At 35.5% G+C, this 17,027-nt stretch overlaps 1 protein-coding gene across 1 annotated transcript in view; it reads right to left on the bottom strand.

Annotated features, from left to right (window-relative positions):
- The window catches only part of UHRF2 (ubiquitin like with PHD and ring finger domains 2), a 77,698-nt gene that overhangs the window by 42,969 nt on the left and 17,702 nt on the right, over positions 1–17,027 (bottom strand). Inside the window, exon 4 of the mRNA XM_007186002.2 lies at positions 496–714. Coding sequence (XP_007186064.1) covers positions 496–714 — 219 coding nt within the window. The remainder of the gene's footprint in view (positions 1–495; positions 715–17,027) is intronic.

Here is a 17,027-nt window from a genome sequence, read left to right on the forward strand (position 1 = left end):
TTGGGTGATAGTTTACATTTTGAATTCTCTTCATTAAGCTTGTTTTAAGTTCTTAAATTAGAGAAAATTACTATAAAAGAAAATTTTGGCTAGTCTTGCAAGTCCAGCAGACAGCTGCCTAGGTAGACATTCACTGGTGTTATATCAACATAGATTCTCATAGCAACCATAGCTATTGAAATGCTTTTGTATATTATTGGTTTAACCTAGGAGAATCCTATGTGGTAGGCAAGAATTTCTCTAATAAGATATTCAATTATTTCCAAGGTGCTTTCAAATAATACCTCCAGCCTTAAAGTAGCAATGGAGATTTAAGGGCCATTCTTAATAAAAAAAATTCTCAAGAATTTATTAAAACGTTTTCCTCTAGTATGGAAATTTCCATCTTTCATAGATTCCTTTTTTTTTTTTTTTAACTAAAGAATGTGTGCTTAATACCTAAAAATTACACTCCTTAATTCAGTAATTAAATGGCATCAGTGAAGAGAATCTTACCCCAAGAAAACAGTCACACGAAGTTCTTTTTTGGTCCTTGAGATTGTCTTCAGTGTGGTAATTTCTGCATCAAACCAAAATCCTCTATTACTAGGACTTTCTACATTGTAATTAACCATTACCACATCACCGACATTTAGTTCGTTCCATTTCAAAGTGGTTCTAGCTCGTGGTCGAAGATCCTTTACATTTATTTCTACAGTACCACTTTCCGGATATCTGAGAAGAGAGAAAAAAGAATCACAGAACACTGCTTATGATTAAGCACCAAGGAAGACTAAAATTATATGCAACATGTATAAAAACCTAATCATATTATTCTTAATGGCACTTAAAGTAAATGATATTTATTCCTGATTTTAACTGCCAGAATAAACAAGTCTTGCTAAAATCTTAGTAAGTCATTCTTTGCTAGCTTGGGGGTGGTGGTGGTGATAGGGAATAAAGAGTAGGGGTAAGTAAAAAACCCAAGTTCTTCTTTTCCACATTTTCTTAACCCATGTTTAAAAATTACTTTAATAAGACTAGATGCTGACCTCCTCCTGAACTTGGAACCAGTTCATCAAGTTCTGCCATTTGCTTTACACATAATAAGAACATAAATCTAGTACATTTTCAATGGCCTCCATTTTTCCAGAAGGAGAAAGATAAGATTTCAGTTCTTACATGTAGCTAGCTGCCTAGTAATGGCAAAATGAAAAAACAAAAAAACAAGAGCAAAAAAATCCTGGAATTTTGTATGTATCAGAAAGTAGAACCATGTGAAAGAAATCTAGCAGAATCTTGATCTTACTTGAATTTCTAAATGTAAGCTTAACAAACCTAAACCTGACCCAAACTTAAAGCTTTACAAGGTTCCTCACTTTTTGGCCTAACATCTGGTATCCATAGGCCAAAAACAGCAATGTAACAGTCCACAATGGCTTCTATAAAATTAAGATCTGTTGCCTTTATGTATTGCTTGCTAGTAGAGGGACAAAGAAATGAGTAATATCTGGTTCCTGCTCTTGGAAAACTCAATCTACTGGGAAAGGCCAAGCTACTGTAGCAGTGGTTCTCAAACCGGTGGTTCCATCTGTGAACATGCTATAAATGCAGACTCTTAGGCTCCACTTCTGATCTGACTCAGAAACGCCGGGAGTGAGGCCCAGTGATCTATTTTCACAAATCTTCTCAGAAATTCTCAAGCATACTCAAGTTTGATAAGCTACTGTGCTGCAGAAACACAAGAACAGTTAAATATCATACCGTTCTGTGACAGCATTAACAATGTAGAAAACTAAGGGAAGAGACCATTAACCCTTAACCAACTGAGTGGCCTACTCAAAATTTAAGTGGGCCTGAAGTTGGAAGCAGCTCTAGCAGCTAGCCTTGGCTCTTCCAAATCAAACAAGTACTATGCAGGCCTAGGACCCTCACAGTATACCTAACTCATTTATAATAAATGGATATTAACTCTGGGTAGAATTTTAATCACTCAATTTAATCAAGTTTCTTCAAATTTTAGTTAATTGGGGAAAGAAAAATCTCAGGATTAGCAAGGGGCCTCAGAAACAATCTGGTCCATTTACCCTCTCAGTACTATAAATTCCCCTTTACCACAAGCCTCCCAAATAACCATGCAACCTCTGCTTGGATGGTAAGTGATGAGAGGCCAGCTTTAACCCTAAGAAAAACCATTCTGTCTTCACATAGCTCTGACACAGGAAAGAGAATATACTTGATACTGGATCAAAGATAAACACAGAATGAGTTCCATTGCTTAAGTGCCATGAAGAAAAAAATCTATATACTCTCTCCACGAAAAAACCTAATCCTTGACAGTCTAAGCCTGTCACCCTGCCCTCCTCTATCTTCTAAGTATAAAACATTTCAAGTGAATTTCCTTCAACTTACGTAAGGTTTTGAATCCTTTATCATACTGGTCTCTTCACTCAAAATATGTTCTATTTTCAACCTGCCTGGGTTTAAATTCCATTTTAGCTTCCTACTACCGTGTATCCTTGGGAAAGTTACTAAACTTTGCTGTTTTACATGTGTTTAGTTTACACATGACTACCTCTCATGTGTAAAACGCACCTAATGGTAACTACCTCATATGGCTGTTTTGAGAACTAAAATGGAGAAGACTTGTAACTAGATATTTTAGGGCTTTTCTAATTCTAAAGTTGTGAATTTGTTTCCTGACTAAATATTCTTAAGGCCATAAAGGATAGAAAACTATTCTTTTAGATGAGATCCTTTTCTCAGCTGTATTGTGATTTTTACATCATGACATTATCATATATTCCTGTATGATTAACAAAGTAAAAAAGCGTATTTCACTGGTAAAAAGCTCTCTATTTACCTATGATTGCCAAAATTAGATACCAAGAACGGAAATATTTGTAACAAACTTTTAAAATGCTTACTGGAGATGAGTTAAAATAAATCATTGCCTACATCAGAGCAAAGGAATTTAAGCTGTTTGCCCTGAAACTAAGTATGATTTCAGAACAGAATTATAGAAGTAGAGCATATGAATACATCATCTTTATGTATACAGTAAGTGTGTAAAAGTCATGAAAGTGAAGTATACTTTTTCTAATGCTACCCAGAGATGATAAGTCAGTTGCTGTATAAAAAGATATAGAAGGGACCCAAAAACTACTTTTACCAAAGTCAAAAACACGCCCAGACTCAAATATCACTATTTTTCTTTTCTTGGGCATCTTCGTCTACACATATCTTAACATCACATAGAGTGATGACTCAGAAGCTCTGTTCTAACCCAAAATTCTCTCTTCAGATTCATATCCAACTACATCTCTAACACGTATGTCTCAGGAGCACCTCAAATTCAAGAAATTCCCCCATCCCATAATCTGCTGATGGTCAATATTCTCTAAATTTTCATACTCCCAGAAATTGGAGTCATCCCCAATTCCTCCATCCAGTTACTAAGTCCTCCTTATGCTATATACTGTTAACACTTCTTTAATGTAACTCTGCACCGTTAGTGAAGGCCTGCATTTCTCTGAGACTACTGTCAAGGCCAACACATCTCCCTGTCTTTAGGATTACACCTTAGATTCCATTATACTTTTGCCAAAGATTCTAAAACACAGATCTGCTTAAAACATTTTGTGACGCCTGATAACAATTTGTTCATAGGCTGTGGGAAAACAGGCATTCTTACATTGCTGATGGGAATACAAAGTGGTACTGTCTCCTTGTAGAGGGGAATTTGGCAATACACAGCAAAATTGCCTATATATTTACCTTTTGATCCAGGAATTCCACTTCTAGGAATCTATCCCAAACATAAGTAACAAAAAACCCCAGGAAAAGACACATATACAAGGCTATTTATAGCTGCACTATCTGTAACAGCAGGACTAGAAATAATCAAATGTCCATAATAGGAAACTACTTACTATATGATACAATTATATAATGGAATATTATTCTCCTGTAAAAAGGAATATGACATCTGCTATGGAGAGACATTAACTAAAAAAAAGACCAAGATGCAAACAGTATCTACGTGTACTTTCTACCTAATGAGTGTGTGTGGAAATACATACTTGTACATGTCATATATAAGTGTGTATGTATTTGTGAGTATACAAGTAATCACACATACATACATATATTTTGAGACAGAAGGATAAACAAAAACTCATTTAGTTACTACAAAAAGAGGTAAGAAATAGGGTAGAAGGAACCAAGAGGGACACTTTTTCTTAATGTACTTGTTTTGAAGTTTTACCTATAGGATCGTTTAATGTTTCACTTGATTATAAAAACAATTTACAAAATGTGAGAAATCCCTAAAAACCAAAAGCAAAATGAAAAGAGTGGCTTAACTACTGAGAAATACCATTACATGTGACTTGAAAATATACTAACTATACATTCCTAGTGGGGTTATACCTATTTACTAAGGACAAAGTAAAAAACATACCAACTTTTCACTAATCATATTGTTTGCAATATTAGTACTGTTAGTCTGAAACCATCATATGAGTAGAATAAAACAAGTCAGTGGTGACATTAATAGAAACCATGATTTTCAAGGTAAGAGAAAAAATAAGAGATTAAGGATATTAAAATGATAACCCCTCAACTCTAAAATTAATTGGAAATATCAATACAAACATTTCCTAGCTGTTTCCAGTGTTAAGACCTAGAAACATGATCAAAACAGGTATCAATGAACAGCCGACTATACGCTCTTACAAAAAGAACTAGGGCTCCTCAAAGAAATGGCTGAATCCAGGCCTGGGCAGGAAATAGAAGAGCTTGGGACATCCTATTGTACCTGAATGCAAAGAAACCCTCATTATGTCAGGTTCAACTTGAAGGAGCCCCACAGGCCAGAGATGAGACAATCTGGGCACCAAAAAGAACTGAGTTAGAGTAAAACAAGTATTAAAATCCATTAGTTCATAATGAGACTTAGTAAAAATCTCACTGACCAACCTCTGGAGGATGCTAGGGAATTTATTCATTCTGAACACTGAAAAAGTTCAAGAATCAATAGTTTATCCTACTTTTTGTACATGAACCAACTGCTTGTTGAAGAAAGCTCCTTATGAAAAAATTATAGCTAATAAATGAAGGAGAGAATGAGGTATCACTATTTTTACTACATTTCATAAAATAGTGGCTGTAGGTTAAGATTAATGGCTACTAAAACTATTAAAAGCTGGCAGCAAATTTCACAATGGATGTATCAGGCTGACAACACCCAAATCTCACCACAAAAAAAGAAAGAAGCAGGTATTATGTGCCTCCCAACGCCATGTAATAGGTAAATAAATACCATCTCTAAACTAGTCTTATCAAATAATGAAATTTAAAACCAATCAAACCTCTAAGTACAGTCGTCCCTCCATACTCATGGGTTCTGCATCCAGAGTCAACCAAGCACTGATTGAAAATATTCAGAAAAAAATTCCAGAAAGTTCCAAAAAGCAGTTCAATTTGCCAGGCTCAAGCAACTATTTATATAGCATTTACATTGTATTAGGTATTATAAGTAATCTGACGTGATTTAAAGTATACAAGAGGATATGCACAGATTACATGCAAATATGCCATTTTACATAAGGGACTTGAGCATCCATGGATTTTGGTATGCGTGGAGGTCCTGGAACCAATCCCCCATGGATACCAAGGGAAGACTGTATAAACTTTCAGGAAACTAACATTAACAGAGGAACATGTTAAATACCACTACAGAAATGTAATCAGTAAAGTTCAGACTGTGGGAAAACTGAATAAACTGTCACTTGTCTTGTACAAATAATAGCAAGGAAGAAAGAATAGGGGAAACCTGTAGGTTGAGACTTAACCTATCAACTACATGCAATGGGTGGATCTTAATTTTGATCCTTATCTGTAAATCCCAAGTATATTTTAAAAAAATAAGTCAGTCTGAACATTGACTGGTTATTTGATTTTAAGGAATTACTGTAAATTTCATGTGGTTTTTTTTTTTTAATGCTTTAGGGTCCCCACCCCAGGATCAGTGACTCATTCTCACAGAGCACATAGTTCTTCCCATGGCTATGATTTTACTACAATGAAAAGATACAAAGCAAATTCAGCAAAGGGAAAAGGCACATGGAATCAAGTCTAGAGGAAACCAGGTGCAAGCTCAAGGAGCCCGCTCCCAGTAGTCACACAAAATGTGCTTAATATGTCCAGCAACAAATTACGACAACATGTGTGTAATGTTACTACCAGGGGTGTACAGTGAAGAATGCTCAAGATTTTTATTAGGGATTCATCACATAAGCACTTAATGTCTAGCACATACCAAAATTCCAGACTCCCAGAAGCAGGTGTTTGGTATAAATCATATTTTTTTTTTTGCAGAGTTTATGCAGAGTGAACCATTTTTATCAAGGAATGATGGGAATCCTCCTGAAAGTTAAGTTCCCCAACACCAGCCAAAGGTCAACCGCACACAGACCTTTTAAAGAGTAGTAAATCTCTGGCCTGATGTTAGCTGTCTTCTGCACACTTTAAAAAGGACCCTTTTAGAGTATTCAACTGAGAAAATAGCTAAGATGTCAAGATCAGGATGAACCTATGAAAAATAGGGAGAAAGAGTAGGACTAGGAAGCAATAGCCCTTAGACCACGATGCTGTCTTTCACTTTGAAAGGAGAAGAAAAGAGGGTTGAGTAGGAGAAACATGAGAGTGTGATACAAACAAAATCTTCGTCAATCCAATTGTGAGGTCTGGAGCAATGTTGGGCATAATTGCCAGGCCCTAGAACTGCTGCCACACTTAGTCACCAGCTGGAGGATGCCAAGAGTGTAGCTTTGGCTCAAACACTGTCACAGATATCAAAAGTGCTGTGGCTAAAAGTTATCAGTTAACTGCATTCATTCCTTGCAGGTCAGCAAGTTCTGTCTTAAAGATCTGAGCACTGTGCCCACCACAGCTGCTAAGGCTATTTCTGGTTGAAAAGACTTAAGGTTTGGGACTTGCTTCAAAATAATCCAGTGGAGGTGCTTGGGGATGCTGGTACGGATTAAACAAGATTGGCCAGGAGTTCATAATGATTGAAGCTAGGTGATGAGTTCTTTCTCTCAACCTCTGCATAAGTTTAAAGATTTCTACAATAAAAAATAAAATGCTCTGTGCTTCAAGTTAAAATCCAAACAAAAGGCTCTTCCCATTTTTTGAAGTTTTCCCACAAGAGTACAAAACTCTAAGTTAACACTCAAGGCTTACAATGAGGACAAGCAGCCTCCTGCCCCAGTCCCCCACACTGATTTCTATTCCCCCGATGCAACTGTTTAACTTTTAGCTACTTCTTTTATTTTCCACCATATTTTAAAGTAACATGCTTACACATTGCTTTTTACTTCAAACTGTTATTCTACCCATCCTTGATGTACAGCTCATTTGCCTCCATCTCTTCTTCCTTATAATTACTAACACAAGGCACTGCTCTAAGTGTTAACATTTACCTCTTAGGATAGAGGTAGGCACTATTCTATCCCCATTTTACAGATGTGGCACAGAAGTTAACTTACTTGGACAGGAGTAAGAAGCAGAGACATGACTCAAACTCTGATCACCTGGCTCTAGGACTTATAATCTTGCAAGGATTGACAAAATCTCTTGCTCTTAAGCACGTTATACAAACCAAGTTGTTTGTAAAAATCAGTATTTTTTACAATATTTTTTTTTACATGTTGACTAAGTAAGTGTTCATAGCTAACTAATGAAGTATGCTTTAATTATAAATCCTTTCTTTCACAACTTTGTTTTCTGTTGAGTACTTAATTCTTCTTTTTGGTTGCTACTTGCTTAATTTTCCATGTACATATTAATTATCCCCATTCTGCCACAGTTGTTAAAACTCTTCTACGTTCAGACATTTCAGGTACTCTACTAGTGTTCTGGGTTGCAAAACATCTTCTAGAGACCTCTGTCCTATTCTAATATGGAAAACTTGCTCTTCAGGCTTAGACCTGTTCCACAGCTGTCATGCTGGGATCTCCTTTCATTACTTCCTGCGTTGAATCCTATTTCCTGAATACCATGTTTTCCTCTTTCTTGATTTAAGCCTTGAGTGGGGGTAGAAGTGATTAAAATGCTCTTTCATATAAATAAACCAATCCTCTTCTTCTCAGTTTTATTCCATATGCCTACGTCCAAAGTACCTGGTAAATCCAAGGTCTGAACCTTCCAAAGGTTCTTCGATGTCAATTTACTTGCTTGTTGTTGGCTTATCCTTAGGTTTCAGCTTTTTCTGGCCTAAGTTAGGCATCATTTACCCATTAGCTTCTTACCTTCCAAAATTTTGTTGCTTTCTCTTCTGTGTCTTACTTCTATCACATTTTTTTGTCCTCGGGGGTTTATGCATTTATTCTTTTACTGTCTTCTAGGAGGGTGTAAGAAGGAGTGGAGACAAACATGCAACTTAATCTGCCATGTTTAACCTGAAATCTTTATTCACCTTTAGTTTCATTTCTTACTACTCACCATATATCTCCTACACTCCAGCCATACTAATCTACCCTCAGGTAACCCCGTATTTTGTACCTCCTTAACCTTGGTATCCTGTGGTTCTCCTTCAGGAATACAGACGTATCTTCTCTACCTTATAATCTCAGAACTTTAGGTACTCTAAATGCTAGTTGTGCATATTTCTATCACAGAACTTACACTATAAAATAGCAAGTTTTCATTGAGAAGCAGATACCACATTCAAACTTTAGTGTGTTTGGGATATACCATGCCTACAGATGTTTGGAAACATGCAACTCATTAAATAGAAAAATCTTTTGTATAACTAAAGCTCTTAATAAAATGTAATAAACTGTGACCACTGTGTTTTAGGGTAGTTAAGTGGCAACAAAGAATTCTATACAGAGATAGTAAGAAAAAGGCGTTTTAAAGATAACGTTTTTGGATTTCTTAAAACGAAGAAACTTGTAGTTAGCTCCACTGTTACTTATACAAGTACGCAAGAGAAAGTCTTTTTAAGTATAGGCAGCCTCCAACACAGCAGTCCCTGCCTCCCATGAAGTCTAATGTATGGCTGAAGATAACCACTGCAAAGTCTACAAATTGGTCCAAGTGCTGACTTCTTCCAGCATTTGCACTGGCGAAAACTGCAGGAGACTGTATGAAACATTTTGGGAAGTGTTGGAAGCTTGAAAAACTTCTAAAACAGGGCTCAAGATATCCCCAAAGACCTGAAGCAGAGAGGAAGGAACATACCGAAGCTGACTACACTGTGCCAAGAGCCAACATACAGCTATGGAAGGATAAGACTAGGGTCCTTTTTTTCTCTTATTCTACATGACCTTCTGTTCTTAGAACCTGAAGTCAGGGTATTACCCCACTACAGGTATAAGATTATTCTAGTTAGCTACTCTGCATCTTTGAGAATTTAGAAACACTTTGGTGTTATAAAGTCTATATTCTCAGATAAGCCTTAAATATCCTTAAGCTTATTTTCCCAGTAACATTTTCATTGCTCCAAATACTCTTTAGATGTCTTTTAGAGATATCCTTCAGAGTACATGCTTTTGATTATCCTGAACTATGTGACATTTTAGCAAAAACCAATTGTGTTTTCAATTAACAAATCATTGAGTAAAACCTGGGGAATTAAATTTCAGGGAAATTGATTAAGCACAATTTTTAAAACAGGTTTGTTATAAAATAGTAAAAGTGCATTTCCTTAGGTGACTTGTAAGCTAACTAATCATTTTAGAAGACTCAAACTGTATTAAGCAAAGTACTATCACTGAAACCTTCCTTCAAAACATGGCTTCCTGGTGTTAAAATGCTTAAATAAGGACAACATTTACCTGGAGGCATGTTCTACTTTAGCAAATCTTTAATGTCATACTACATGCAAAAAGAAAGCATTTCTTAATCTAATAGATAACATTACTCAGTTTCACACCTTAAATGTAAAGCTTACTCACAGACAAAAATAACTTACTTAAAACTGCTTACAGTAGGACTTTACATATTACATGGAAATAAATCTCACTTGTACAACATGTTAACTATGGTGTATAACTGTTTTAATAGTGGAAACAATGTAATCAGGTTAAAAGATACCTATGCCAAAGATAAATTATTTAAGAGTACTTACCAAAATAACCTGGCTTTATTAATAAATGAAAAGCAGAAAATTTCACTATTATTACTGGATACTTTTCAAGGTTATTGGGGGAAAAAACAGAACATGGTCAAGTAGGTATTTACAGATGAGGAAATTAAAGCTGAACAAGTTCAAAGAAAACAAAGCAAAAAACTCAACCAAAGACCTAGAATTCAAAGCAAATTCTGATTCTAATGACTAAAACTATAAAGCCTATAAGAGAACCAATGCTCTGTATACTTAATAGGCTCCTGGCTGCCTTTCTGAAAAGCAGATTCCTGGGCTCTACTCCAGGCCCACCCAATGCAGGGAGTGGGGGTGGGATTTGGTATCCCTCAGGAATCTGCATTATAAATACCGTACCTGGGTGAATCTGCAGTGTTGCTGACCATCGTTTTGAGAAACACTAATGTAAAGGAATGATGTATAAATTTGAAAAGGTGAAATCAACTGATATCTGTAGTCATTTTAACTGATACCTGTAATCATTTTTCTAAGCACCAAGTGATCTTTTAACACAAGAGAAGAGCAACAATAAAGTCAAAGATCTAACTTCTTCTGCCCTCCTTTTGATTATCATCCATTCAGAACACTGCAAGTCATAGAAAGAGGAAATATTCTAAGTCTTTGGCAAACATGTCAGTAACAACCAAAAAACAATGGGGGAGACTGGTCACTGCACCAGGGTTCTGAAACTAAACCTCTCATTTATAGCTCCCTACTCAAGATCAACATGACACTCTGATCTGATTTTTAAAAATCTTATTCCTTTTCTCCCATGAAAACCCAGACATCATTAAAACATTTTTGGGATTCCTTTAGAAATAGATCACATCAATACATTCAAGAAAATCAGTTTTGTTACTTTATAGAACAGCAACTTTTATCTAAAAATACCACTTGATTTTTTTCGAAATTGGTTCAGTGACTTCTATTTGCAGTAGCCATAATTAAGAATACTCAAAAGCATGCACCACAGGCTTAGAATAGCTCAAAAAATCTTAAAAGAATGCTGGCAGCAATGACAACATTATCCTAAGATGTTCGCCAGAAGAGCTTTTAATTGTAGCCTAGCGTAAGTTACCCTCCAAGTTCTAAGTGATGCTATGACATTTCCATTTGATCTCAATCCCATGGTAGAACATTGACACGCTGTTAAAAGCAGCAGTTTAACCTATTTGGTTTAAAAATCCTTTGGATACTAGCGAGCTATGCATTTTCCTTACAGAAAAAGACACACAGGTGTTTATTGATTTAAGGTTTCTGTTCTGTGACATAACTGGAGAGAATGACAGAAATTTTTTAAATTATGCAAACATAACTGCTTTATAATATTTTATATATACTTATTTATACATTAAGGTATTTTATAAGCATGCTTCTCTCAAAATGAGAGGTAGTATGGTAGAGTGGTTCTAAGTACGTGCTCTTCTGAATCTCAGTCTACCACTTATCACCTATTCAATACTACGTATATTAACTTCTCTAAATCTCAGTTATTCCCTCTTTACACTTAGAAAAGTATCCACTTCATTGATTGTTTAATGAGGATTACATGAGATAATCCAGGAAAAGTACTTGTATAGTGCCTGGCACATAGTGTTGTTTTAACAAGAGAATTATTGAACCATGCTTTAAAAAGGGTACTTCAGAATAATCTACTAAAAAGTCAAAACAAAAAGAGTTTTTGTTTCTGAGGTAAACTGATTTCTATTTGAAATGTGAACACTATGGAGCATGAAAGATTATATAAGTAGTTTTCATGTCACTATGAAAACTCTCTCTCATGTTTAAAGATTTCAACTTTGCCTAGCCATAGACAATTCCCTAAGATATGACACATAAATAACTTTCATAAGCATTTTCCCTCTTTATATATATATACTTCCTTGTTCAAACTACTATGTGCTTTCTAGCTTACATTTCTCTTTATAGAAATCAGCTCCAATTTATAAATCAAGGTCTCTAAATTAGAACACTAAATTTAATAAAGCAATTTAAAAAACCAAGTCACTGACAAGACTAGTATTCACCTTTTTAACTGACCTGTAAATGTACCTGTTGAATCCTTAGAAGAAGGTATATGGGGAGATTCTGAGATCTAGTTTAACCCTAAGCCCAATTCAGAAAGCTTGTCTTAGAACTATTGACTGATGCATTTAAGAGTCTAATTCAACAGGAAAGCCAGAACTAGATCTCAGAACAAATATTCAATTACTACAGAGTATTCTCCCCCACTCAAGAATTTACCAATACTTAACGGTTGATGGATCAGACAGAAGAAATAAAGAATACTTTTTAAACAGTGGTTCTGGAGCTAATTCTGCAAATACTGCTCCTATGTTAACCTTTCCTTTTGTATGGTCTGGGTTGGGGTTTGAGTTCTTAAGAGGAAGTGCAAGTTTGGGGAATTCAGAGAAATTATCATCAAGTCAAAAGAAACATTATGTGAATGATGATATACTAAAATTGCCACAAAACTCAAAACAGAATATTTCAATTGGTTAAAAAGGAAAAAAAAGAATGTACCAATACAACATAAAAGATAAATTCTCCACAAACACATGATGGTCACTGCTTTCTATGTTAGCCAAGGTACAGATAAAGACTGCATTAGTGGAAAATGGTCCCTCATTTACATGATACAGATCATTTAGCTGGAATGAAATATAATTTCTTTTAGAAAAAGACTTAACTAATCCTTTATGTATATGGAAACAAATGGAAAAATCAACAAGCCATAAGCCACCTATACAGGTACTAAAATAAAGATGAATACTCAGATTCCTCAGGTATTGTATATCATCTCCAGCCTTTAATATAGTTACTATGTTTAAATTGTCATATCAACCCCTTTCCCCCATATTGGTTCTTAGTAGCAACTGATAAGGCTGTACAAAAGGCAATCAGTGAGTGGTTCTTAAACTTGAGTATACATATTAACCACCCAGAGGACTTATTAAAACACAGACTGCAGGGCCACCTCCAGAGAGCGATTCATTACATCCGGAGTAAGTACAAGAACTTGGATTTCTAACAAGTAATGTTAATGTTCCTGGACAGGACTATACTTTGAGAACCACTAGTCTAAGGCAGTGGTTCTCAACCATGGCTACACATTAGAATCACAGAGGAACTTTTGAGACAGCAATCCCCTGAGGTCCCAAAGATCAATCATACAAGAAGTTCTGGGGGTGGGTCCTAGGCACTGATATTTTTAAAGCTCCTTAGACAACTAATGTGTAGCTAGGGTTGAGAACTGCTAATTAAGAGGAATCTAAACCAAATCCACTAAGAACAGATGTTTCTTAATACAAAAGCAGGGAAAGGATTTAAGCCTTTATCTGTTGATAAAGCAGCCAAATGATGAGTAAAGATTAAATTCAGTAGTGTGGCCTCAGTTGCTTACATACCCAGGGTTTAACTCAAAGTTGCATAAGTGCTGTCTGCTTTAAAACCCAGGCCAAGTCTAAAGCAAGTCTTTAGGTCATACAAAATCGTTGACCTTTGAAGTTATGTAGGCTATTACCAATTACATGTACCCTGTTTAAGGCAGAGTGGCAATAATGCATATTGGTTAACCCTTAAGCTCTGGAGTCAGACAATTTAACAGATGTTACCTCTGGCAAGTTATGTAAGTAAGCCTTGGTCTCTTCATATGGGAGTTAATGTAACTAACATTATAGTTATTCTAAAGATTACATGAGCATTCACGTAAGAAGTTAGCTCAGAGTCTGGCATATAAGAGTTAATGTGATTAAATAGCTGTAAGCTATGCTATAGACATATTAACCTACCAGAAACACTAAGGTAATGATTGCCCCTTTCCCAGTCTACTTCCCTATCAGTCAAGATCATGGCTCATCACCACAATTAGCTTCAGGATCTCTACTCTCAGAAGACCGCAGTCACAGATTTGTGAATTTAGATGTTCAGGACCCTTAACATTTTTAAACCTTAAATAACTACAGAGAGTAACTAATGGGAATAAAGACAACTTTTAGAAAGCTATGGAAATATACAGTACAAGCTTACTATGAAATAAGGGAAAATTTGATGTTCTTTTTCTTTAATTCACCATTTAACCACTCCATGGGTTTATAATTGCCTATATTACCTTGACATTTGCTCACTTCTGAATCCCCTTCCCTTTTGTTTTCTGCCCAAAATACCACTAAAAACAAAAGTTTCAAGCAGGCGTAGTCATTCTCCAATAAACACACTTTAGGGGTGTGGTCATTTTGTGATGTATAAATACTGAATCACTATGCTGTACACCTGTAGCTAACATAATGTTGTAGGTTAATTGTACCTCCTATACTATAGGATGGCTCTAATCAAAAAAAGTTTTGGTGAGGATGTGGAGAAATTGGAACCCTCATACACAACTCATGGGAATGTAAAATGGTGCAGCCACTTTGGAAACAAGTCTGGCAGTTCTTCCCAAGGTTAAACATAACTGCCATACAACCCAGCAATCTCGCTGCCACATACATGCCAAAAAACTAAAACAAATGCCTACACAAAAAAATAGTACATGAAAAAAAAAAAAAAGTACATGAAGGTTCCTAGCAGCAAAAAGTAGAAAACACCAGTGTCCATAAACTGATAAATGGATAAATAAACAGTGGTAATATGGAGCATTATTTGACAATAAAGGAATATGGTACTGATATAAGCTCCAACATGGATGAACCTTGAAACATTATGCTAAGTGAAAAAAGCCAGTCACAAAAGACCACATGTTATAGGATTCCACTTATATGCAATGTCCAGAATAGGCAAATCCAGAGTCAGAAGATTCCCGATTGCCTATGGCTGAGAGGGGTTGGCGGAAGGGCTGGTGGGGGTAGGGAAACACGGAGTGACTGCTAATGGGTACGGGGTTTGTGGAAGACCAAAATGTTCTAAATTAGATTGTGGTGACTGTTGCACAGTCCTGTTAATATACTAAAAAAACACTGAATTTTACACTTTAAATGGGAGAATTGAATGCTATGTGAATTATACCTTAATAAAGCTGCTTTTAAGAAGTTAAAACTTTACAGAAGATTTAAGAATCCGTTGGAATCTAAATCTCTAAAGTCTAGATTTAATATTTGTACTACTAGCTCTTTCTCCCAAAGTACTTACTGGATTGGTTTAATTCTAAAAATACAAAGCCCTTGCTAAGGCAAGGGTGATGACAGATGAATAGTATAGAATAGCCATCATGAAAAAACAAAACAGAACAAACCCACATATATGTTCTTTGTAGCAGGCACTTTGATGTTAACTCCACAATTTCGCTTTATATTATTTGCAGTAGGAAGCTCTCAATTCAGTCTATGTTCATCAAGGAATCTACAGAAAAGGGACCCCTGAAAACAGTAAAACTCTTAAACCTTAAAACATTTCAAACAAATCTCTTAACATAACCTGCTTTTTATGCACTTAGAATATTTGTATCTATAATTTTGAGAGGAAAAATGGAATAAGATTAGCAAACAAATGATTTCACTGAGATTCTAGAACAATATCAACTACTAGATTTGGCTTTTGGGAGTGTTGTTTTGTGGAACACATCTACCTAATAAGTAACATCATAAATCTGTAATACTTATCACTCCTCACAGATTAAAAATTGTTTTTAACTCTGCTCTGACTGGAGTGGGGATTGAAGATGCAGAGTAGTATACCTACTTATATTGTTCTGAGACAGCAATGCTTTTAATGAAATTCGTTTCAAAGACTGAGAATTCATTTGGTCTGGTTAATATAGTAGGACCTGTAGGTCACTATAAAAGTAACTTTTGAACAGTGCCATTTTAAACTGACAAACACTGCATATCCCAGAAGAATTCCTCGGACAGGTTCCTTGGCCCCATGTACAATACCTCTCTGCACTGGCTAAATGACAGGCTGTTCAAAACGCACGGCTGCACTCAGAGTTTGGAGACAATTAAGCAGATTACTTTCAACTTAATCTATGAGAAAAATGAAGTTAATTCATTGAGAGAAATGTCAGTACTAAATTAGAATCATAAATGGAATGGGATGGCAGCCTATATGTACTTAAAGTCTATTAACTACAAAAAAACTGTCTCACAAATACTGTTTTGGAAGTAAAAATTAGCGTGATTGGATTAATGACCTCTAACTTTATTTCCCTTTGCAATGTAACATTTCTAGTAATTCCCCCTGTCTAAGGTTGAAGATAGCCAACACTTGTTTTTGTCTCCTTCTCAGTGCAGACCATTCTCTATCTTTAGAGATTTGACTGGTAGGAAGTTTATGTTATCCTGAAACGTACCTTCTATGTTGTACAGAACTTTCACCCAGAGCTTTTAAAATATGAAAACTATCTTGATCCCAGTCTTTTCAATGTAAATACTTAGTTCTTTTAGCTATTCTTCATGTTGATTTTACATTTTGACTTCTACTCTAAAGATGCACCAGGTCCTGTTGGTATTATTCTTAAAGCACGAAGATGGAAAACAATATTCCAAGTAGAGAATAACCAGCCCAGTAAAACGGTAGCACCACCAGTCTTGTTCTAGATATCTTACTTCTAATAAAACATCCTACAGCGTAACTATTTGATAGCTACAGTCTATTGACTAAGTTGGAGCTTACTACTCAATAAGAATCTATTACTACTGCTAAGCCATATACTCCACAATCTGTCTTCAATGCATCCTCCATCCAAGAACATAAGAACTTGTTTAATAAGTTATTGAAATTAACACGAACTTGACTATAGCTTTTAACTTTTCTGATAACCGTGATGAATGAAACTTTAACAGGATTCTTTATCACATACATATGGGACCATGATTTTTTCTAGATGCTTATACCAGCTTTTTGTTATCTGGGACTTTTATCCAGAAACTCATCTATTTTATTTATTTCATACTTTACT

The sequence above is a fragment of the Balaenoptera acutorostrata genome, chromosome 6 (assembly GCF_949987535.1).
Source record: "Balaenoptera acutorostrata chromosome 6, mBalAcu1.1, whole genome shotgun sequence".
Taxonomy (NCBI): domain Eukaryota; kingdom Metazoa; phylum Chordata; class Mammalia; order Artiodactyla; family Balaenopteridae; genus Balaenoptera; species Balaenoptera acutorostrata.